This window comes from Arachis hypogaea, chromosome 20 (assembly GCF_003086295.3).
Source record: "Arachis hypogaea cultivar Tifrunner chromosome 20, arahy.Tifrunner.gnm2.J5K5, whole genome shotgun sequence".
In the NCBI taxonomy this organism is placed as follows: domain Eukaryota; kingdom Viridiplantae; phylum Streptophyta; class Magnoliopsida; order Fabales; family Fabaceae; genus Arachis; species Arachis hypogaea.
Window position 1 is genome coordinate 140961563 of NC_092055.1, and position 25396 is coordinate 140986958.

The 25396-nt window shown below is 35.9% G+C and overlaps 6 protein-coding genes across 10 annotated transcripts; 3 read left to right on the plus strand and 3 right to left on the minus strand.

Moving 5' to 3' along the window:
- Positions 1-1285: 1285 nt before the first annotated feature.
- Positions 1286-2794, minus strand: LOC112784820 (uncharacterized). The gene has a single exon (XM_025828149.3). The coding sequence runs from the start codon at positions 2505-2507 to the stop codon at positions 1416-1418; it is 1092 nt and encodes a 363-aa protein (XP_025683934.1). The 5' UTR covers positions 2508-2794; the 3' UTR covers positions 1286-1415.
- Positions 2795-5399: 2605 nt separating this feature from the next.
- LOC112786550 (uncharacterized) lies at positions 5400-6179 on the plus strand. Its single transcript, XM_025829920.1, has one exon. The coding sequence runs from the start codon at positions 5400-5402 to the stop codon at positions 6177-6179; it is 780 nt and encodes a 259-aa protein (XP_025685705.1).
- Positions 6180-10814: 4635 nt separating this feature from the next.
- Positions 10815-12776, plus strand: LOC112783727 (uncharacterized). The gene has a single exon (XM_025826773.3). It carries the CDS (start codon positions 11408-11410, stop codon positions 12557-12559), a length of 1152 nt encoding a protein of 383 aa, XP_025682558.1. The 5' UTR covers positions 10815-11407; the 3' UTR covers positions 12560-12776.
- An 818-nt stretch (positions 12777-13594) lies between these two features.
- Positions 13595-16746, minus strand: LOC112782486 (zinc finger CCCH domain-containing protein 48). Of its 2 annotated transcripts, XM_072229376.1 has the most exons (8): positions 16583-16716; positions 15597-16016; positions 15255-15440; positions 15044-15145; positions 14740-14889; positions 14232-14411; positions 14008-14105; positions 13595-13903 (listed from the first exon to the last, which is right to left on the minus strand). In XM_072229376.1, exons 2-8 carry the CDS (start codon positions 16008-16010, stop codon positions 13759-13761), a joined length of 1275 nt encoding a protein of 424 aa, XP_072085477.1. In that variant the 5' UTR covers positions 16011-16016; positions 16583-16716; the 3' UTR covers positions 13595-13758. The 2 variants fall into 2 exon arrangements, with proteins under 2 accessions (XP_072085477.1, XP_025680673.1); XM_025824888.2 differs by having other exon boundaries at positions 15597-16746.
- A 629-nt stretch (positions 16747-17375) lies between these two features.
- LOC112782487 (FH protein interacting protein FIP2) lies at positions 17376-25081 on the minus strand. 4 transcript variants are annotated; one of them, XM_025824889.2, is made up of 14 exons: positions 24822-25081; positions 24626-24688; positions 24304-24525; positions 23562-23701; positions 23270-23379; positions 23018-23152; positions 22277-22432; positions 21748-21831; positions 21325-21371; positions 21170-21243; positions 20194-20252; positions 19455-19514; positions 18580-18660; positions 17376-17835 (listed from the first exon to the last, which is right to left on the minus strand). In XM_025824889.2, the coding sequence occupies exons 4-14, from the start codon at positions 23608-23610 to the stop codon at positions 17782-17784; spliced, it is 909 nt and encodes a 302-aa protein (XP_025680674.1). In that variant the 5' UTR covers positions 23611-23701; positions 24304-24525; positions 24626-24688; positions 24822-25081; the 3' UTR covers positions 17376-17781. The 4 variants fall into 4 exon arrangements, with proteins under 4 accessions (XP_025680674.1, XP_025680675.1, XP_025680677.1 ...); XM_025824890.2 differs by having other exon boundaries at positions 23562-23757; XM_025824892.3 differs by lacking the exon at positions 18580-18660.
- LOC140183279 (uncharacterized) lies at positions 24156-24951 on the plus strand. The gene is made up of 2 exons (XM_072231314.1): positions 24156-24160; positions 24267-24951. Exons 1-2 carry the CDS (start codon positions 24156-24158, stop codon positions 24949-24951), a joined length of 690 nt encoding a protein of 229 aa, XP_072087415.1.
- Positions 25082-25396: the final 315 nt, after the last annotated feature.

Sequence of the window (25396 nt, forward strand, 5' to 3'; positions counted from 1 at the left end):
TTATCTTAAATGTGGTCCATATCAAAAACATCTTAATAATTATCTTCTATCTGGCCTTCCCAAAATTTTATTTCAAGTTCCGCCACTGCTTGGAGAGCAAGTAGAAAGTGTTTCCTTAAAAAATACTTACTATTAAAGTGGACAAATAAATGAACAATTTTTTTTAATTTTTTTCCTATAATCTTATAAGAAAATTAATTAACCTAATTAATGGGTTATTCTTTTAAATATACATGATTAATATAAAATAAAATAAAAAAATTAAGAAAGAGCGAATCATTCTTTACTTATACAAAAAAGTGTTTAAGAATTACCTTATTAAAATGAAAATAAAAAAGATAATGTTCATTACATGAGTAAATAGCATACCTACATCATCATAATATACGTATGAGAAAAGTCGCAAGTCGATGAAAAAAGATTTTCCTTCGGTTCCATGTTCATAAGTATATAAAATCAATAGAAATTTCTCTTAAAAAATGTACGAGTAAATCGTCATATTTATTTTTGAATAATCGTTTTTTTTTTAATTGATTGTCGAAAGATTTTTTTTATTAAGTTCGTTTTTTAAAAATTTTAAATTATTTACATTAGTTCTTTTGTAAACAATGTAAAAATTTAATGATATGATACTTTAAGTGACACCCATAGATATATTTGATAGTTTTAATTGACGACTAACATAATAAATTTATAAAATTATTAAATTAGATCAAATCCATTCCAAAAATTAATTAAATATAATTTTATACACTTATCAATATTAGAAGCAAATTCTGATATTATTAACAACTAAAGTGATAAAAAGATTAATATCACCAATTTAAAATTTTAAAAAGATAAACTTGATTAAAAAATTTTAAAAACTAATTTGGAGTCAGTGCACAATCATTTTACTAAGAAGAACAATTTTCTCTTTTCAAAGGACATGCACAATCTTTTTGTTAAGAACATTTTCTATTTTCAAAGAGGCTATGGTTGATAATCAATAATTTTTTTTTAATAATATAAATAACTATCAATTAAATAAAAATACACTACATCTTTAAATTATTCATATAAATATTTAAATTAAAATAAACATTCGTACACCTAGTAAAATGAATATTTAATATATTTATTGTTCACATTATTTAATATTTTTATTGTCTACCTATACTCTCAAAAACATTCTACCTTAACAACAAGAAGAAATGCAGAATACTCGAATATCATGGGCATGATATTTGGAGTGTAATTGGATGTGGTGTTTGTGAATACATTGATGGTATGCCAACAACTCCAGTGACAAATATCATCTTATTACTCTTTCATATTTTAGTTCAATCGATTCATGCAAATTATTCATTACAGTATCTGAGCAAGCAAATTTTTATTTTTGAATGGTACATTCTATAGGAACTATGAAAGAATCATCAATTGGTCTTCTTATCCATGCGGTTCAGAAAGTGTCCCATTTGGAGTCTCCAATACAAGAAATAGGCCAAACCCACTCCAACAATCACATACATCCAATACAAGTTCACACCCTCCCCGTCACCTCGCAACCTCACCTCCTCAATCTCAAAGCTCTCCCTCTCCGCATTTCCCCAAATGCCCTCCTTCACATGCCCGTATAATACATAAGCCCGGTCCCTCTCGCCAACAGCAACTGAAGTAGGAAATCCTTCCAAGTCAAGGTCAATTTTGTCAAACACCACACCCTCACCCCACTCATCTTTGCTCTTCAGGAACCACAGCTTTCCAGTCACCGGGGACACCACCAAAACGACGCCGTCACTCCTTGAAACGACGCCGTCCGCACCAATTAGATCCTCGTTCAGCACCACCAGCTTCGCGGTGCCATCTTCGGGATCCACCTTGAACATCTTACCCGTATTGCTTTGCACCGCCAGGAGATACCCGCTGCTGACGTAAGCGATGCCGTTCAGGCCGCAGGAACTATACCATGCTTCGCGGTCCACGGGTTGTTCCGTGAACCTGCGGGAGTTCGAAAGTATCGAAGCTTCCCCTTTCTCGTTCACCTTCCAGATGTAGTTTCCTCCGGAGTTCGTGACGTAAGCATTTCCCTTGAAGTCCACGGCGACGTCGTTCGCGGTGGTGGCTTCGTCGGAATTGTCGTTGGTGGGGAGAACGGTGAGGAAAAGCCGGTTGCCGGAGTGGAGGTCGTAGGCAGCGAGGGCGTTGAAGGGAGGGAGGGGTTTAAAAGCGTGGACAGCGGCGAGGACACGGTGGTTACGGGCATCGACGGCGAGGCCCAAGATGGTGACGTTTTCAGGGAGGGAAGGATCGGAGATTAGTGTTTCAATCACTCCCGCATCGGAGACTTTGGAGATGGTGCGGTGGTGGAGAGATCCGACGAGGAAGTTCTGCCCCGTTGGGTCCCATGCAAGGCCTTCAGGGAAGAGTTTGGGTGATCGGAAAGTGATAACTTGGCTGTTTCCGGCGACGAGTGCAGTTGAGATCTCGACGGTAGCCAAGAGGAAGAAGAGTATCGATGGTAGCATTGTTATTTCTATAAAGCTTATGTTTTATCCGTTCAACTTTGATAATTAGTGATTGATATAACACTACGATGGGTTGATAATAGTCTATTTAATAACCTAACCCTTGGTTTAGAATTTCCGAATAAGTGGCTGCCAAGGTTTCTTGTCAAATGGGTTTCAGGATTTCTGCCAGGTTTCTTGTCAAATGGGTTTCAGGATTTCTTTTCAAACAGGTTTCAAATTTTCAATATCTATTAGTATTTGTTAGGTGGAATTACCGTTAATATTATGTGAGGGGTATAGATGATAATTTAATTAAATTTGTTAAATTATTTAACGATTTTTAATTATTAATTTTATTAAACTTAACTACATATAAATTTTCACATTTAATTTGATAATATTTATATTTATATTAAACTTAACTACATATGATAATAAAGAACCCTTATGCTAATATGGCGTTCATACATTGAATTTAAAAATAAATTAATTCGCGTGTTGACTTAAATGAGAGTGAGACTTTAATTTTTAATTTTAAAATTTTGTATTTGTATATGTAATGGTTAAAAATACTGGCTTGATATGCATGTAGCACATCTATTTTTTAATCAATAATGCTCTACATTCATGTAAAAAATGCATCAAAGTTATTCTAGTGGCCATACGCTCCCTTTCCTTCACTCGTTTGCATACACGTGCTACATATAACGTGCTGTAACTTACACTTTCTTCTTTTTTTTCTTCTCGCGTTTTTCTTTGATCTGCATTGCCTTCGTCATTCTCCCTTGGTCGCGCTCATCTTCTCTTTTTCTTTTTTCGATCTGATTACGTTGCATTTATCTTCTTCCTATTCTTCTTTGTTTTCTTATTCGATCTGCACTTCTGAATCGAAACAATGAATGATTTAACTGCAAATGAGAGAGCGATTTGGATTATTCTTTTGAAATGAATCAAGCTGATGAGGTTTAGATTATTCAATTTTGAATCGAATTGAATAGAATGTAATTGGTAATTTGAATTGAATTGAATTGAATGGATGTAAATCTGAATTGAATTGAATTGATAATCTGTAAATTGTAAACAGAGGTGTTTCGAATTTGATTTTATATAATATATTATATTTCGTTCACTCAATACTATACAATTGTATCACAATGAGTATGTGTTCGGTTTATTATGCTGTTTGAATTTGAATTTGAATTTATATAATAGATAATGTTCCATTCATCTAGTTCTATTCTATTGTTTTACCATAATAACATATTCGGTTCATTATGCAGACCAGGTGTGTTGTGGATGAACTGAAGGATTACCATGTGTTCATAACACGCAGCGGAAGAAAAGAAAGTAATCCTTAAAGATCTATTTTGTACTTAGACTTTATTGAAATAATATATAGATCAGATCTAAATACCTTTAGACGGTTTAGTAAAAACTTTATTCTTTGATTGTACGAAGACTCTATGCGTATCCACACCGAGACTAATCTTTGCTGTCAACTCTTTGACCAATAGACATCTGATCTAGATTGAGAAACCTCTTGGCTCTTGCAACTCTTTGCACACCATAAAATTCTTCTCCAAGAATTAGGCTCACATACACTTATGTGTGTAGAGGTAAATGAATAAAACTCTTGTTATTCTCTTTTATTTCCTGTACTCTTGGTATACATATATATATAGCATGAGATTTGTTACTGATTTTAAATTTGAATCTCAATTCAAATTTAAATCATATCTTGAAATTCTAAATCTGAATCCTTCAAATTTATGAATCATATCATAACTCAATTTGAAACAGAATCAGTTAGGATCTCATCCAAATTTAGAAATAGAATAACTAATTATTCTCAAATCTCATTTAATACTCTCAATTATCATATTATTATTATAATCTTGGTGCTAGCAAAGAATATAATAATATTCTATTTTAAATTAATATAATGATTTATTTGATCAAATCAAAATAATAATTAAATAATTCTACAAAAAGACTAGAACACTCGTTAGTGTGTGACCCCATAGGTTCAATACTAAGCGGGTAGTAAATTAGTCATACTAAATTTACTAATCAAGGTTGGCGTCTAGCAACACTCCTCAATGACCCGACAGTATGAAGTAATATATTTTTACTAAGAACCTCAGAAGAACAAAGTATAATTCCTTCCATCTTTCCGGCTCTTGGTTAACCCATAGAGTATGGTTTAATTGTCAAACTCTAACTTGTTACTATTATTATAACGAAACAAAAGGCGAAGTTGAGACGATGCAGACCTAAAAATAAAAGCCAGGTGTGTAAAATTAGTACTAAATGACTTTCTGTTATTGGAATATTATGGGGTTACGTGGTGATGGGAAGATGAGAATGGTGAAGGATTTAAAATATAAACATAACCTGAGCTTGGTAGGCTTGATTGAGACCAAGAGACAGGCTGTGACAAGGTTCGATGTTGAAAGAATCTGGGGGTGTACTGGGGTAGGGTAGGAATATGTAGGCTCGGACGGTGCATCCGGGGGGCTTTTGATGATTTGGGATGACACGTATTTTAATATGAATAACTACTATAAGGGGGAACGGTGGTTATGTGTTGAAGGTGCTTTGCTAAAGAATAGTTTCAACTGTGCTTTTGTCTTGATTTATGGTGCACATAGTAAAGATGAGTAGAGACAGGTGTGGGAGGAGTTAAGTTACATTGGTGGGTTATGTCAAGTTCCTTGTTGCTTTATGGGAGATTTTAATGAGATAGTGAATGTTGAAGAACGGAGAGGAACTGTTAGCTTACCTGTGTCAGCAGATGACTTCAAGACGTGGATTCAGGATATGCACCTAGTGGACTTGCCGCTTATAGATCGCAAATTCACGTGATTTCGAGGTCGCTCTTGCAGTCGATTAGACAGAGCTTTGGTGAGTATGGAATGGTTAGAAGAGTTCTCTGAGACCCGGTTACGAGGGGGTCCAAGAGACTTGTCAGATCACTGCACTATTATTGTGGAAGAGCAGCGGATGCAGGGAGGTCCTCGGCCTTTCCGAGGCCTTGACGCATGGTTCACACATGACGACTTTCTCCGGATGGTCAAGAAGGAATGGAAGGGATTAGGGAAGATGCAATTCACAGATAAATTGAAGGCGCTAGCGGCTCCTTTGAGAAGTTGGCACAAGAACAACTTTGGTGAGATGGACAAGAAAATCTTGAAGTTTGAGGAAGAGATAAAAAAGATTGATGACTTGGTAAGTACTGGAGTGTATGATGCAACTACGGAGGCTAGAAGGAAGGCGTTAGTCACCTGCTGTGAGAGATGGTATGTGAGGAAAGAAATTCAATGGAAGCAAATGTCTCGATCTTGGCAAGCAAAGGAAATGGATAGAAACACAAGATACTTCCACAATATAGCATTGACAAGAAGGCGGAATAATCTGATTGATACTCTGGTAGTCAATGGAAGAATGGTTAGGAACAAAGCTAGAATAAAAATAGCTATAAAAGAGTTTTATAAAGATCTGTATCATCAGAAGAGTTCTCCTTTGCTGGGGTTCAGAGATGGTCTGGTGGCTAAGATAGCTGAGGAAGAGTCTGTGTCTCTGGAGGCGATGCCATCAGCTGAGGAAATCCGGCAAGCAGTATGGGATTGCGAGTCTTCGAAGGCGCCAGGGTGTGATGGGTTCAACATGAATTTTATTAAGCGGTGCTGAGATGAGATTGGGACGGAGTTTACAGGAGCAGTTATGGGGTTCTTTCAGGCATCCAAGCTACCTGCGGATTCCAATATTACGTGGGTGGCGCTGGCCCCCAAGTTCACTGGTGTGAAGGAAATCAAAGACCTCAGACCTATCAGCATGGTTGGGTGTGTGTATAAGGTCATTTCGAATGTGCTTGTTAGGAGGATGAGAGCAGTGATGCCTGGGCTAGTAGGAGAGACTTAGAGTGCCTTTGTGCAGGGTAGAAAAATTCATGACGGGGCTCTCATAGCATGTGAAACGGTGCACTGGCTTAAAAAGAGAAAAGAGGGCGCAGCCATAATCAAGTTGGACTTTCAAAAGGCATATGACAGAGTGAAGTGGGGTTTTGTGGATATTGTGTTGGAAAAGATGGGGTTTGGGCGCAAGTGGAGGGCTTGGGTTATGAAGTGTGTGACCACAACTTCGATGTCGGTTTTGATTAATGGATCGCCGTCTAAACCGTTTAAAATGGAGAGGGGCTTGAGACAAGGTGACCCGCTTTCCCCCTTTTTGTTTGTGCTGGTTGTCGATGTACTGCATAGGATGGTTGGTGAGGCAGTCAGGAATGGGTGTATCTCTCCTTTGCTGGTTGCCCGAGACAGTGTGGAGCTTTCACACCTTCAGTTTGCTGATGATACCATTATGTTCTGTCCGCCAGAAGATGAGACTATGTGGAATTATAAGCGGCTCTACGATGGTTTGAGTTGATGTCAGGGCTCAGTATCAACTTCGATAAGTCCAGCTTGATTCCAATCAACTGTAAAGAAAAGTGGGGTGCGTAGTATATGTACTTTGTGGGGTTGCAAGGAAGACACGCTCCCTGTTAAATACCTCGGAGTCCCCTTAGGAGCTAATCCGAGGTTGGTTAAGACTTGGAAGCCGATAATCGACAAGGTGGAAGAGAAATTAAGCCTGTGGAAAGCTAAGGTGCTAAATAAAGTGGGTAAGCTGGTTCTTATTAAATCAGTCTTGAATAGCTTGCCAGTGTATTATCTGAGCTTATACAAGATGCCGAAGGCAGTTGATAAGAAGCTAGTTTCTCTACAGAGAAGGTTTCTGTGGAGTAAGGAGGATGAGAGGCAGGGAATGGTGTTGGTGAAGTGGGAGATGGTACAGGCCCCGAAGAAATTTGGAGGGTTGGGAGTAGGGGATGCTATGATTCGGAACTCAGCACTGTTGTTTAAGTGGTGGTGGCGCTTTGCTAAGGAAGAGTGCCCATTGTGAAAAAAGGTGGTTTACTCCTGTAATAACTTAAGGCCAAATGAGTTACTGTCTTCTCAAGTGCTGCCTACTAGAGGGGCCCATGGAGGGATATTTGCCATATAGATTTTCAGGATCAACATATGCGGGATAAGATGATTACAGGTCTGGCAATGGAGATTGGGGACGGGCGAAGGACACGGTTTTGGGAGGATATTTGGTTGCAATGTGGTTCCTTGAAAGATCGCTTCCCTAGGCTCTTCTCTATTTCAAACCAATGTGGGGTGGTGATTGGGGAGTGTGAATTTTGGGATGGGTTAGAGTGGGTTTGGAACTTCCAATGGAGGAAGAAATTCTTTCAATGGGAGTTAGACCTTTTGAGTCAGTTACATGAGGCTCTGAGACTTGTGAGGCTAGCGAATAATAGGGAGGATAGAGTCGTGTGGAAATATGATAAACTTGGTATTTTTTCGACTAACTCCTTTGTGCAGGTGCTACAGGAAGGAATGCTATCGGAGGAGGTAACCAGTTACAGCTTCACAAAGACCATCTGGAAAGGTTTGGTTCCACCAAGGGTGGAGCTGTTTACATGGTTCGTCCTGGTAGGCAGGGTGCCGGATCGGGACTATTAGCCAGGATGATAAGAGCTGTGTTTTTTGTAATAAGGATGTTAAACAGGTCCATCACTTATTTTCTGGGTTGTGATTTTGCTTGGCAGGTGTGGAATGCATGGTTGTCTATGGCTGGCCGACTTTGGGCTGTCCCGGGGTTATTGAAGGACCATTTCTTGAGTTGGACAGATGAGTCGCGAAGGAAAGCAGATCAAAAGCAGCGATTAAGATGTTTCTGTGTGATTATTTGGCATATTTGGTTGGAGCGAAACATGAGGATATTTCAGAACCAAAGAAATGGGGTAGAAGATATCATCACACTGACCATCCTTAGCTGTGAAGAGTGGACAGGTGTGCATCCATAGGGTTGTTGATGGCTATGCCGGAAATGGCGTGGGGATGTTGTTCTCTGTTCAAGGAGTTTGTGGGAGTTGCCTGTCTTGTTGTTTTGTTTTATACTGTTTGCTCCACTATAATGTGTTGAGCTCTTTTACTTTCAAAAAAAAAAAATATAATGAACTGTGAATGACTTAAGAAACTCATTTCTTCATTCATTCAATCTCCTTGGCCAAGGTTTTATTCATCTCAGTCATTATAATCATAAAGCTCAAACTCTTTACCGAGAGTTGACGGATTCTTTATTGACTAATTATTAATTCTACAAGTATTTAAATCATACTCAATATCCATTCAACTAGCACCCCAGGGTATTAGGTGTCCGGAATCAAAGTATAATAAATACATTGTTAATTACTATGATAGTCGCAGGTCAAAGAAAACTCTATTACTATATTCATATTGAGAATATCATATTGACAAATATGCAGTAATTATAACCATTAGGAATTCTCAGAATGAGTCAGCTCAATGGTCATATTTCTATATGCACCATCTATATATATAATTTAATAAACGAGATCTATTAATCTTTATCCAATGAAAACCATTATATATATATATATATATCTTTTCGGATTATTAATATTCTTTTTAATAATTCTATGGCAAAAATAATTTAAATTAAATTATAAAAGATTTATCTCTCAATATTATGATCACTATCACAATGATAAATCTCTAAATTTAATCAAGGACGTTATTATATTAATATTTTAATATAATAACAATAACAAATTATTTGACACATGATTGATTGGATTGTGGTCATACTCCTTATTCCTAACATGAACAATTTGTCTGGATGAACAGTAGTTTTTCTCATACCTTTTACACTTTTTGTTGCTATTTTCGGTCGTTTTTGCTTCTTCCTTGCGAAATCTTCTCGCGATTCTTCTCCAATAGCGAACGATTTCCGCAAAAAACGTGAATGGGGTTTGAGTAATTTTGAGAGAAATTCGAAGAGTAGCGGTTTTGTACGTATTGAAAAAGAAATTTCATAATGAAGTGCGAGTAAATGTTAACGTTTTGGGGGATTTGGAGCGCAAATTATACACACATTTAATGATTTTGAATTTTTTTGTGTTGAGTCAACTTGAATGGACTTAAATACAAAATTAGATGGATATATAGTATGATTATTTTTTAATTCATCCCTCAATATTCCAAATATGATACTTTGTACCTTTAGATAATTATTTTATATTTTATATATTTTTATAATTTTTATATTTATTTAATTTAAATAAAAAATCCTAAACGATATTCGTGTGTTACAAATTTATGATAACGAGCATGAATCAAATTATTCAAATCTATTAACTTTACATGAGCTATCAGCATATCACAAAGTATATACTAAGAGCATGCAGTGATTTTTGTTTATAATATAGTATTGATTTAAATTGGCTATTTTAAGTAAAAAAAAATAAATATTTTTTAAAATAAAATATTTTTATTTAATTTTAAATTTATTTAAATATATTTTTTAACTATTTTTATTAAAAAAATAAATTATTTATGTTTTTTAAATTTAATAATATCTTGTTTTAAAAAAAAATAAAAGATATTTTTAATATTTGATTTTTTAAAAACATTTATCTAATAAAAATAATATTTTTAAAAGAAATAAATAAATAAATAAATATTTTTTAAAAAATTAATCTAACTGACAGGATAACTTATTAAAATTCACTTTTCATTTGATGACCACAAAATACAAAAGTTAGTGTTCCCCTAGACTTTTCCTTAAAATTAAATTCATTAGCTATATGCCTATATCTATTAGGGGTGCACATGGGTCGGGTGAGCCGGGTTTGATGTGACCCAGACCTGACCCGAAATATACACCGGGTCTATTTATTAGACCCGAAACCGACCTAGACCCGATGAAATCAATACACTTTCGGGCCACAATTATACCGGGTGAAAATCGGGTAAAAACTGGGCCGTTAACATTACATTACGTTGATACCTTCTTGTAAGCTAGCATGTAAAAATATCCAAATTTCTAAGACTCTAACCATTATTTAACATGGTAAAATTCACTTAGAAAAATATAACAAGAACCAACCCTTCTTTAACATTAAAGCATAACCACAATCAATACTAAAGCAAAACCACAATCAATACTAATATTGTCTAATAATACCAAATATTTAAATCAATACAAATAACACAATATTATGCATTAGTCTAAAGTCTTATGCATTCTAAACATAAAACATTAACTTATAGTCTTATAATGATTAATAACACAAAATATTAAGGTTTACAAAACTTAAATTCCACATAAGAATAGTCATGATCCATCACTAATAACACAAAATATTAATTGTGTATGATGACCGGGCCACCGGGCTGACTTCGGGTGACCAGAGCTATAGCCCGGACCCGACCCAAAATAATGACCGGGTCTATTTTTAAGATCCTTACCCGACCCTAAACTCGATGAAATCACACCAAATTAGCCCCTAAAATGTTCGGGACCGAGCCGGACCTTTGGGCCGGAGCGGATCTGTACACCCCTAATATCTATATCTAATAATCTAAGAACCAAAAAGATAATTAGAGGGTGGTTTAAAGGATGGCACTCTCTTGAATGGAGTCCTAGTGACGTATTAAACCATTTTTTTTATTTTAGTCAATAATAACAATAAAAAATCTCATAATCTATAAATTTATTCTAATAAAATATATAAATTTAATTTTAATTTTAATTTTTATTATCTTATCTTAATTTTATATTACTTTCTTATCTTATCTTTATTTTTATCTTTTATAGACAATACTTTATATATATTTAGTTCTATTTTTATAATTCAATCAATAGTAAAATATATAACAAAATATTCGTTATCTTTACATATTCTTCATGTGTTCTTTGAAGTTTAAGTACTCTTTATATACTCTTTCAATCTTGTTACGGCGAAACCCTTCCACACCAGAACCTTCAAAGACGTATCCCAAAAAACCAGCTTCAAAAACGCAATCATGACTCTCCCAATCCTCTCATCCAATCATCTTCACTCCTTCATCTCGGCGGCCACCACTACAACAATCCTCTTATTCCTTCTCTCCGCTGTCGGGATCTCAACTTCACTTGCCGGAAACAACCATGTAATCACATTCCGGTCACCCAACCTCTTTCCCGAAGGCCTCGCCTGGGATTCCAAGGGACAGCACTTTCTCGTCGGCTCCCTACGCCATCGCACCATCTCCGCCGTCTCCGACGCCGGCGTAGTGGAAACTCTAATCTCCGATCCTTCTCTCCCAGAAAACGTCACTGTTTTGGGGCTCTCTGTCGATTCACGCAACAACCGCGTCCTCGCCGTACTCCACGCGCTCAAACCCCTCCCTCCCTTCAACGCCCTCGCTGCCTACGACCTCAGCTCCGGCCAACGCCTATTCCTTTCCCACCTTTCCTCCGCCGGCAACGGCGAATCCGATGGCTCCGACGAAGCCATCGCAAACGACGTCACGGTGGACTTCAAGGGAAACGCTTACGTCACTAACTCCGCAGGAAACTTCATCTGGAAAGTCAACGACAAAGGGGAAGCTTCGATCTTATCTAACTCCCGCAGGTTCACGGAACACCCCGTGGACCGCGAAGCATGGTATAGTTTCTGCGGCCTCAATGGCATCGCTTACGTCAGCAACGGTTACTTATTGGTGGTGCAATCGAATACGGGGAAGATGTTCAAGGTGGATGCTGAAGACGGCACCGCAAGGCTCGTGCTGCTGAACGACGATCTGATTGGCGCTGACGCTGTCGCTTTGAGGAGCGACGGTGTCGTTTTGGTTGTGTCACCTGTGGCTGGGAAGCTGTGGTTTCTAAAGAGCAACGATGGGTGGGGTGAGGCTGTGGTGTTTGACCAAATTGACCTTGACTTGGAAGGGTACCCTACTTCGGTGGTAGTTGGAGAGGGTGATAGGGCGTATGTGTTGTACGGGCGTATGAAGGAGGGTGTTTTGGGGAATTCGGAGAGGGAGAGTTTTGCCATTGAGGAAGTGAGGTCGCCTAAAGAAAGCGAGGGTGAGAATGTTTGGTTGTATGTGATGGTGGGAGTGGGGTTGGTTTTTTTCTGGGGTTGGAGGTTTCAGATGAGGCAGCTTGTCAACAACATGGATAAGAAGATCAACTGAATCACTTCGGTCTCTCCTCTTGTAAACCCAACTTCTTGTACTTAAATTATGTTTTTTTTTTTTTTTTCGCTTAAGAAAAGCTTTTTTTTTTCGGTTATTATTAGAAAAGATTGCACATTTTACAATAAGAGAAAGAGAAATATTATTTGAAAAAGAATAGATAGACAATAAAAATTCTAAACGACATAAATAATAGATATATCAAATGTTTAATTCACCAGTGTGCCGATGATTATTCTTGTTCAAGAAAATGATTGGTTATGTATATCCCATATTTTTTACTTATCTTTTTGTTACCATCCTTGTTCGGTTGTTCCATTTCAGGGCATAAGGCTAGTACACATACTAATTACGAGTTAATAATAACTTTAATTAAGCGGGCGGCAATAACTATCTGAAATTTAATGCTAAGGTATAGACGTATGTGATTAATTTTAGCTATGACCGGGGTCATTTTCGACATGAATTAAAGACAAAGAGGGTTAGGAGGCAATAAATTTCATGATTTGTAGTTATCATTAATATTTTTAATAATATAAAATTATATTTAATAATATAGAATTTGATTATTCGTTTTTTTAGTCAAATTTTAATAAAAATACTAGTTTACTAAACTTTCTCTCGTTGAAGACACAACAATAAAGGTGGAAGATAGTTTGAAATAAATTAAATAATCTCCATTTCTTCAACACTAACTAGGCCAAAAACTTGTGGTTCAATATAATCTTCATAACTTGTTTTTAATTTGTAATTAAATTTTTATTGTTCGTTTTAACTATTATTTTTAATAAACTCTCTTCAAGTATATATCTATAATATGCAGTTTCGTTTAATTTTTATGAACAGGAAGAATTTAATTACAAACCCTACAAAATTACATAACCTAAATTATTTTTATAAAAACTCTTGCAATAACTTGGTATGTCAAACCAATGTTGATGTTTACAATAGGAAGCGGATGAAAACGAGTCTCTTCCAAAGACGGGAAAAGAAAACTTGTGCTTGGAATTAAAAAAGTAGAAATGAAGCTGAAGGTAGTAAAATTGAACCAGGATTCTTAATTGAATATATAGTTTTGTTTTATTTACAACTAGTATCACTTCTCATGAAGCAAAAAAATAATGATCTGCCCACTGAAAGAGGCAAGCAGATGCATAATATCACGGACAATCTAAAATCTAGGCAGCTGGTGAAGAAACTCAAGATGATGACACCTTGGGCTCATCCAGCCATTTCCACACCGTCACTGAACCAGTTCCATCTCCGGTAAAGAAGAGACCACCAGGACCTATCTCAAGTGATCGCACTTCTCGTCTTGCAAATAACCGACCCCTCTCTGAAAATCTGTAAAAGGAGGAGCAGTTAGGAGGGTCAACAGCATAGAAGAGTATGCATAACAGACATAACAATGAAAGTTGTGAAACAATACAAGTGTTAAGTTCACTCACGATGGCAATTCATAAAGGCGAACTGAATTGTCAAGGCAAGAGCAAAACAATATTGGCTTGGCATCTGCATCAGTCATCCCACAAAGTGCAAGAACACCCTATAACAAAATAAAAGATATTGATTGGGTGAATAAACTAATTTCTTAATTACCATAATAAGAAACATTAGCTTGAGAAAACACCATATACTTATAATATAGCTTCTTTATAATTATGCAACTTACATTCTCCTCTCTATGTGTGTATGTCACTTTCAAAGATCCCTCTTCGGTGGCAACCCAGACCTTGACTGTGCAGTCAAACGAACTTGATAACAAATAAGAGTCCCAACAAATAAGGGATGTTACTGTGTCAGCATGTCCGCTAAGGGTCATTTTACAATCTAATGTATCCATGTCCCAAACCTGAATAAAAACAAGATAGACATTGCTTTAATAAGGTTACTGTGTACTGCAGGAAGAAGCAGCAAGCAATTGTGTACAAAGGAAGACAGCAACCAACCCAAGATTCATTATGACCAAAAGTAAACATTATGAAGAAAAGAAAGAACAAAAGAAAGAACTCATAGATGTTAGCAAAGTGCGAAATCAGAATGAAGAAACTGATCTTCAGATTATATATTAAATTTGCCCAATCTCATGTTTAAAAAAAATTCACATATTCTAAATAGCTCTGCATAGACCAATATATCCAATTTTGAGGGAACATACAAAGAACAGACAGTAGACACACCTTAATGCTGTGGTCCATGGACCCTGAGTATAGCATCTTGCCTCCAACTGCTAGGCAAACTACGTCGCTGGTGTGGCCATTTAGTGATGCAACCAGTTTAAAAGGAGATATAGATTCAGAACCGCCTCTCCACGCAGAAATTACTCCATCCTGCAATTTATCATCAGAAGATATAAAAATTAGTACAGTAAAAAAATGGTTTGTAAGACCAACCACAGCTGTAAAAACACAATCATCAAATTGCTAGCTACATTTCATAAGGTTCCTGTATTAGAAAACATGGCAACTGCCGAAGGTAAATTACCTCATCCCCAGCAAAAAGGGTTTCGCTGCCAACAACGATGGAAAGGGCTCGCCCCTTTGGTCCATCTAAAGTAAACTCTAGTGCAGCCTGAACATTCCAAGCCTTCACAATAACCACAACCACATAATCAGACTTTAGATTAGATGCAAATCACCTATCTATAAGATATAATAATGACAGTGATACAAACAGGACTGAAGTGAGATCTTACTTTGATAGCATTCCTCAGACCAATAAAAATCCATGGACCCTCGCTGATCATAGAAATAACCTCTGCTCCAAGATTTACCACATTGACACATTTTCCAGTATGGCAGTCCCATGTCCGGATTGTCCCATCAGTGCTTCCAGAATATAATTTATCTGATCCAGCTGGAAGTGCAATCCCAGTGATAACCTGTTGACAAATGTCCACAAATTATGATTACAATATTTAGACACCTATCCAACCATAAACGGAAAGCTATTAAAAGAAGATATTTACAAAGACAAAAAATTGAATATCCGTGTGTTTAATGTATCATTCTTTAAGGTGGCATTAGACCCCAAGTACCTTCTTGTGTTCTCGAAGCTTTGCTAATGTTGAAAAGCCATCACCATAAAACCATGAATGCAAATCGCGACAGTGCTCACCGCGTACACAATTGCCATTCACCCAGTATCTACAAATACTTTGTGATGGCTTCTGATAATCCCCAGCAAGACTACCTCCTCCCATCTTTCTTATGAATACATTCTTCGAGTTATGCTTAGGGGAAGACTTATTATTAGCAGAGGAATGGGGCTTCTTCATGCACTTATGAGAATAAGTACTCTTGCCATTACAATATCCAGTATTTGGTGGTATTGGTGTTTCTCTGTGCAAAAAACTGCACGGGTTTCTGTTGCATTTCCCAGCTTGCCAGTAGACACACGTTATCGCTCTTGCACCAAAACGTTCAGTCCTTCTTGCAGCCTTTATATCCATATTGCTCTAAAAAAATGACACATTCCAATAAGATCTCATATCAGGCATATTCTACAGTCCATCAATAACATCCTCCACTACTCATACTTTCATCCAAAACTCAACAATAACTTAACTTCCAGAATCAATTCAACAATCAAAACCCCAAACTACATGCTCACCAAATATTCCATTAACCAAACCCTAGTACACTTAGTTACAACGTAAAAGACGAACAAGAAAACAAAAACAAAAACGATGACGGTGCTTCCAGATTGCGGAACTTCACGTCCATCAAAACCGGAGGAATGAGTGGAAATCCAAATAATGCAAATCAACTTTAATCATGACTACGCTATCATCCTACCCCTTTCCCCTATATACCGTATCGCCAACCCTTCAGAAAACCCTAATAAAGAAATCAAAAGGAACCATAAAATTGAAACCCTAATTTTCCACCAGGGGAGTGCGTGACCCTTCACTGAGGTCAATATAATCGGAGAGAACAAACATTCTTGTGGATCATCCATCATACGAGGAAGAACCCTAAAAGGAGAATCTGCTAATGTTTTCGTGTGCGAGAAGAGGCAAACCTGAGAAGAGTATTGGATCGGAAATCGCACAGCAGACAGACGGGAGATCCAAATTCTCAAAAGAAGATTTTAACTTGGAAAAGAAGCGCAGAGAACAGAAATGTGTCTTATGGGAGTGTGGGTATCCACCTATTTATAGGTTATTACGATTTAGGAGGGAACACACCGTCTTTTTTTTTTATTATTCGTATTTTATTATTTTCTTTCTCTTTTTCTGTCGCGCTCCTTTTTTTTATTTTTTTTACCCTTTTTTTGGGTCTTTTCCATTTATTGAATACACATACATCAAAGGCTCAAAGCTTTTTCTTTTTAATTTAAAGAATGTCCTTAAATTATTAGAGTTTAGCAAAATATGATCTAAAGATACATGTTAAAATTACTTATTAAAAAAATTTTAATTTTTTTATATTTATTATATATTTATTAAAATAAAAAATTTTAAAAAAAATTACTAAAATAATCTCAACATAAGTTAGAACACATATTAACTAAATTCATAACTAATTAACAAAATCTTTTAAGTTAAATCCATTATTTTTGTATGTATATTGATTGTCGATGGACTCTCAATTGGAATGCTTCCTGTGAACTAGAATTCTGCCACTCTTTTGATGTGTTATGGCTTATATAAGAGCCAAAAATTTTCAGCCTAAACAACTAATTAAAGTCTAGCATAACCCTAGATATTGTCCCTTCTCCAACAGAAATCATTCCTCTCTTTTTTCCTAGGAGAATATCCTCTATGATTTATGAATCAAATAAACCCCACAATACGGAATCATACACTCAATCATATTTAACTATGCTATATACACTTCGTAATCATAATTATGTGGTTTCAACAAGAAGTACATGCCTTATTGTCACTCGAGTAAAGCGATAAACACAAGATGGTTCACATATAAATAGTGATATCACAGAACTTTCTTTAGGAGGATATATTAGGAAAACACCAAACCACAAGAAACCGAAAAGATGACACAAACTGCGTTCCTCCGCACAACAACGGCATACCGGAGGTGATCATCAGCCAGCACAAACACTAACAATAATGGCCAGTAAGTATCGCTTCGTGAGCAGCACTAGCGTAGCGTGTACCCTTCAAACATAATATTCTGCTTCACAGGTTTCACTTATCTACTATTAACATTCCATACCCATATGCCAACTTCCCAATATACACAGCTGCAGCTCAACTCTTATCTGATTGCTCCAAGCAAATTGGCACCATCAAGCTTTGCACCTTCCAAGTGCTGAGTAAATAATAAAAGGAAAAAGTAGTGAATATATGCTTAGACTATCATACTTCGAACAGAAAATGGTTATTCTCATTAGTTAGTGTGGTTGATCATGATGAGAGTAATTCTTAGAGATTGTGGAGCTACGATAAAAGTCTTCAACTTCCTGAAACGTGTATCTTACCAAATTTTTGGGTTCTTGGCACATTGCTAGGAATTCCCCAATTCAATGCACATTCCTACTCTACATTCTCAGTCTTTTACTAGTAACAGTGGTAATAGAAAACACACATACATCACTCCTCTATTTTCTTGCTTTCACTTTAGCTTAGTCATGCACTCATGCTACTCATCTATATTATGATAAAGAGGACAATAAAACCAGCCATATATGCATATGTTGCATTTGCATATATTGCTATATTTGCAGTTGGGAGCAAAGCCAGAATCAAATCGAAAGGAAATCAGAAACTTCATATCTCTTCCTACATAAAAATTACTACTGATTGGTTAAATTGCTTAAAATGAACCACTTGGTTTTGGTTACAACTAGCAGTTTTTATCAAGCAATTAGTAGAATTGAGTGGGCTCTGGACCTAACTCAACCCCAAAAGTTAGTTCTAGATGTGTGGATTACCTCACACTTATAAACATCACATGGAGACAACTCAACTATTGCTCCAAGATTCCCCTCCCTAAGGTCTTCATAAATAGCAAGAAATTTCAAATTAATAAAAAAGAGTTAGCTAAATTACGTACTGTCTCTCGAAGATTGACATGACGTAGATAAGCTCGTTGAAGGTTAGCACCCCTCAAGTTAGCATTGTTCAATTTTGCACCCTGAGAAGAACATAAATGATTTCATAATAAGGAAACACTTCACACTAACCACGAAGACAATTTGACGGAAGATGCCTGAACTTAATTATTAGTAAAGCATATATAATTACGATAGATTTAATAAGAAATTACAGTACCATCTTTTTCTTAATATAACACATGCCTCTCTTATTTTGCATTTTACATAAGCCTCTTCCTTTATTTTTTCCAAAATAACTTAGGCCTTCCTTAATTTTTTTTTTTTTGTTAGAAAAAGGTCAAAGAAATTTCAAACTTATAACATACAAAGTTTTTTCATAATTTTGTTAGATACCCACATCATCATTCTATCAACGGGAGAATGTTAGGCATATGTAGCCTAACCTCTGAATGAAGAGATTGTTTCCAGAATGCATGAAACCATGTTATAAGAAATCCCATTTTGCACCAAGACATGTTAATGATTTACACACAATTTTATTTAAGTTGGGATCCATGGTTGGCCAGCAATAATACATGTATGATTCATTAATATTATTATTATAAATCAGCAAAGTTTGCAACCTCCAAGGAGTGGGATTAATTTCCAGAACCGGCACAGATATACATGTTATCAAATATCTTGCAAAGCTAAAGAACCACATCATGGATAAAATGTTTTTGGAGGAAATCTGTACAATTTATCAGCCAAAAGGAGCAAGAGGTGAAAAATATTCCAAATAATGTAAACTGATTATTCTGCAATCATTTGCAACATTTTCCCTGTAAAAAACAACCCTTTTATATAAATCCCATACAGGTCCAGAATAAATTACCTTTAAGTTAGCTCCTTCTAGGACAGCCCCCTCTAAATTGGCATTTGTAAGATCTGCATTCTGAGAAAATCAAATGTGCTATTATTAGTCATCAGAATCTTTCAATCAACACATGGTGCTGCTTGTATCAAACTAACCATCTCATGGGTATCAAAACCATCCATCAAGCAACATATACGAGTAAATGTTATTTTCTTACTCTAATTATGTATTAAATATTAACACTTTAAACACACAACATTCTTATGTTGTTTTTGTTGTTTGGGGATTTTTTCCCCCTCATGAGATAAGACTTTGTTGTTGATGTTGATGTGGAAAGGAGGGTAGGGGGAGGGGACAAAACAAAAGACGAGCAGCCTAACTGCACTGTCACTGTCCACGACACTCTGCCCAACCATCAAGAAAACAATATTGTCTAATGATCTCAAATCCCCAACCAACCAAAGATCATTTCATCCAAACCAACATAGTTGTGAACCCTCTGTTAGTCTCTACTCTCTAACTCACTCTCCCTCTCTTCGTCTGTGTCTCTCGACCATGGCTTTATCTTATTAGGAGTTTTTAAAAAATTCAATATGCTGTACTGATGTTGATAACGTTCCTCTGCCAGGGGAATAACAAATAGACAAATGGAAGAATATACTGGAAGATACTTCATATCAAATGCTTTTAGTAACCAAGAGAGCAAAAGCGAAAACACAAACATATGCGTGCAAGTTAATGATTCAGATTGTTGAACCTGTAGGTGTGCAGAACGCAGATCAGCTCCACAGAAGCTACAATCTACTAGGCACGCATCTGCAGAATAAGGTTTCAAACAAATGACGTCATTTTCAAGAATAGTGTTTTGTCATACTCATAAAAAAAAAGGAGAAAATTGCACCTTCCAATTTCACTTGGTTTCCATAACAAATATACCACCAACAAGGATGGAGACCAAATTAAAATATTAAGCTGGAAGCTAGGAGAATAAATTAAAGGAGATCACAAAAGTTAGGGCTTGATTTACACTATATCTGCTTCCTTTGTGCTTATAAATATTTTCTGTCATTAAGTTCATCATTATCTAAAATGGCATTTTCCAGAAATAGCAAGCATATGCTTACGAATTAATTCACAGTGCAGGTTGAGTAATTGAGAAATTTAGGAACCTTGATCACCTTACAAATGATCTCATTCAAGTTAGGAAGAAAATAGAGAAACGCTTATAAAAGTCAAAGGAAAATTCAGTGGACAACTCTTAAGCAAGTGATATTTTGCAGTAGAGAATATTGTACAATATACAGCTAATAGAAGAAATATATATAACTAAGATGAATGTGTTATGGGTCAGTGGGTGTACAGACAGAGGATATAACCAAGGGAAATTTGGTGTGGCATCTATCAAACTGAAGATAGGACACTTTATCAAGGTATTTTAGTCATATAAGAAGACCAAGGGAAATAGAAGCCCCATGAAACATAAGAGGTTTTACTGAAAATTTGGTTTTTATATAATCCCATAGGACAACTAATCCATGTAGCCAACCCCATATGGCGAGACAAGGCTTAGTTGTTCTTTATTGGTTATAATGAAACAGCAACAATGACAAGGTGTTGCGAGGCAAAAATACATACACGGTGGAACTATCAAGTGATAAACCAGCATTTAGCTGTAAAAAATATTGATCTGCTGTATCAAAACGGACAAAAAGCACAAAAAGATAATAACAGACCTTGTAAATTTGCACTCTGAAGGCATGCACCAGCCAATAAAGCACCGCGAAGATTTGCCCCAGTAAATTCACATCTTCCCTAGGCAAGATTAAATAACTAAGAGGCCGAAAAATGCATACAATAAATAAACAAACAAAATTCCTCAGTGACTTACTCCCGCAAAGTTGCATTGTGAAAGATGGAAGCCTCAGCATCAACATCCTATTAAATTGAATAATAGGTAGGTATCAAGATAACATGCACAATGTGGTTAGTACCAGCCAATTCTACAATCCCGCACCTAACTAATACAAGACAAGCTCACAAGCATAAAACTTGACAAATTTTGAAACATATTGGAAAATGTGTTCTTTTTCATATTAGCAAGTCTGCATTAATAAGTAACATTGATCATTTGCAACTAAATTACACTAAAAAGATGTATATTTTTTAGATGATCATAAAATTGGATTTTAAATTGTACACAAATTGAAGAAACAGCCCATACTAAATTCACCCCAATCTTAAGTAATTTTGCCAGACTTAACTTGTTGAATTGACACGCAAGTATTATAAGTCTAGTCAGAATCATACTTACCCGAAACTTTGCACACTGAAGGTTTGCTCTTGAAAAGAACACATTTTTTAGACAAGCATAGCTGAAATCTACAAAGGATAAATCCTGAAAATCCAAATCAAAAGACAGACAATATCAGAGATATTATTCTCCATACATTGATCACTTAAGATTTCCTACGAATATGACTTAGATCCCCTTAACATATTGCACTGGTTCATCATCTTGTTACTTCAATTTCTCTCCACATAAGGTAACAAGTCACATGTCATGAACATTCTTAAAGTGCTACATTAGTATAATATTGAAAGCAAATACTGAAATACGGATATATGAGTAACTAATGAGTAGTGACAACTTAGTATAACTGACAAAACTTGTGTTAATGACACTAGATAAAGCTAAATTAAAGACAAGGTATATATTTGACATCTGAAGGTCAATGCACCACTCTGTCAAAATACATTACATTAATTAAATAACTACTTTCACAAGTGATCTATGGGTCTAAAATAATGTTAAAAAGTATATTAATGATATCGAAATTTACCAGTTTAGAGAGGTCAAGGCCAGAAAGATTAACTCCTCGAAACCTAACTTTATCAGATTGTATGCACTTGATAATATCAGTACGTGTTAACTCTGTATGGAGGTCATCATCTTCCTTCCTCTTATTAAGGACAGTATTAATTCCATCTATTAGCCCCTGATATTTCAAAAGTACTCACAGGATCAGCCGATCAGGGATTCCATGAAGGCCTGAAGTTTAAGTTTCTTACTTTCTTTTCAAAATGATCAAGCAACTGGAGCAAAGCTATAGGAAGGTATATGAGGAGATTAAAGTTCAACATGAAGGCTATGGAGCTATCAAAGCAATAATAGCAGGTGCAAGTATGCATTCTATTTGTTTATGATACAATGAAGGACATTCTTTACATTTAAGAAGGGGGTAATTCCATCACAGATTGCTCTTCTCAATACAGATGTCAAAAGAAATGTGAACTGTGTACTAAAATTTAAAAACATCAAAACCTTTCTTTGATTAAAATTTAAAAACACATTATCAATATAAATATATAATGATGGTGCATGGCATTCCCATGATGATGATATTCTTATGACAAATCGATGAAGGAACTCATTTACACATGTTTTAGTCAAAGCTGAAAACTAGACAGTACAATTATGACAATCTTAGAACTACACAAAGCAAACAAGAAGTAGTCTAAGAATGTAAATTTCAGCTTCCAAATCATCGAACCACAATCCATTGGAAAAGTGCAATACTTACAAGTAACTGATAGTACTCAGCCTCCCGCAATAGTTCATTATATTCAGAGTCCTCCAGAGTGGGCACCACACCATCTCTCAACCAATTAAGAATGTGACGGAAGTGTTTACCATCCCTGTCAACAAAGACATATCCCTGCAATCACTCATTGCAATTTTCACCAAATCAATAAACAAAGCCAACAGTGCATAATTGAGGAAACCATATACAAGTATAAACAAAGAAACAAAGAAAGACAGAATTTGACATTGCCTTATCAGAATCTAGGCAGAGAGTATGGCGACCACTGAACATAGCAGCCAGCATTGAATCAGGCTCCCGCTGAGTCAACGTATCAGTGGTGGTGCAGAATTTCTTGCCCCCTGCGAAAAATTTTCACGAACAAGGACCAAAATACATAATTATGACAGATATTCATCTTTCCTCAACCAAGCATTGAACGGTCCAAACTCCAAAATAATAAATTCGCAATTACATAAAATCCCTAATTCTAGAGAATTGGGGAAAAAGAGATTGGAATGAATGGGAGAGATAAGAAACATACCGATGTTGAGGCGAACGACAGAAGGCGAAAGGGATTCGGCGTCCTTCATTGTAGGCAAGAAAGAAAGAGAAGGAAGAGTGTCGCAGTCGCAGGCTCACACCAAAACTACGAGCTCAAGCTTCCATGGCACAACACTGACACTATTTTTCGTTTTTGCGATTTGGAACAAAGGAATCAGGAATTTACAAAACGTTCTCTTCAGTTGAGTTGAGGATATGATTGCCAAAAAAAGAAATTGCTATTAACTACTTCCTCCTTTTTTATTTATTATTTATTTTTATTTTTTAGCTTAATTTTAATTTTGTACAATGTTTTTCTTTATTGTAGAAAATTTATCATTCAATTATCAATTACTATATATCATCAATAAATAAAGTATTACAAGTTATTATATTTTTTCTTCATTAATTAAAGATAATTTGTTAATATTAATTTAAAGAGTACTACTAGGGAGCCAATAAAATAAGTGTAGAATGTGTACAATAATTAATTCTTTGGCCCAATATTAATTAAAAAATGAACATTTAGGATAAAATACTACTAATTTCTCAAACACAATTGAGAAGGAAGGAAGGTAGTTGAGAAGGGGCTTAGATGGAGTATAGGAACTGGTGAATCAGTACGTATTTGGCAAGACCCTTGGCTGCCCCCTCCATACCCCTTTTATCTTAATCCTACCAATAATCCAGTAGCAACAATCTACAGAGTTAAAGATCTATTGAGAAATGATAGAAGTTGGAACCTGGAGCTGATAAATGCACTTTTTTCCCCTGACACAGCTGCTCGAATTTGCGCCGTAAGCTTGAATGAAGATGGAATTGACAAGATCACTTGGGCCTGGAATAGGAATGGAAAATATGATGTGGCCTCTGGATATCAAATTGCATATGCCTTCTCTCATGCCCCAATAGAGCAATTTCCACAGGCAATGCAAAACCCAGCAATTTGGAGAAGACTATGGAGCCTGAAAATGCCATACAAGATTCAATTATTTCTATGGAAGTCTATCCATGAAAAACTTCCTGTTCTTAAATTGCTACATCAACGATTCCCAACAACTTTACCGATTTGTCCAAGATGCGGTGTGGAAGAAGAGACCATTTGTCACTGTCTCCTACGTTGCAAGGCTGCGAAAGAAGTTTGGGGTTTGTCTACATTAGCAGCGATAGCACTGAACCAACCCATGAGTACCTTTGAAGAGTGGTGGAAACAGTTGACGATTTCAATTGGAACCGGAAGAGAAGGTGATAGAAAACTGACCTTGTGTGCTATTCTGTGCTGGAGCCTATGGAAATCAAGGAATCAAGAGATATTCGAGGGAACAAAGACAGCACCTTGGGAGACCTTCAACCTTGCAATGAAACTGCAGCAAGAGATTTGGCCAAACTAAAAGAGCTATCGTTTACCTTCCGCATCCTTATTGAATGATTTTGTGTTGTTTCTCTTAAGTAATTTTCTTCCTTTTCAATAGTCCAGGGCTATATTTTTTGGGAGAACCCCACCTCTAAATTTTTGTCCCAATTTGGACCATGTATTTCCTATTCTTATATGAAGTACAATAATAATAACTTTGGTAAAAAAAAAAAAAAAAATTTCTCAAACACAATACACCTATACTATCCATAATAACCATCCGGGCAAGAATAATAAACATCTGATATTCTACTGAATCGAACATCCCTATACCTCCACTGTACACATTGTATAGATACTCTATTGGCTTCCTACACTTACTCTAATTTAAATTAGTTATCAAATCAATTATTATATATTTATGTATAAATATATGTTATTTAATTTATTTTAATATATATTTTATACAAATAATTTAATTT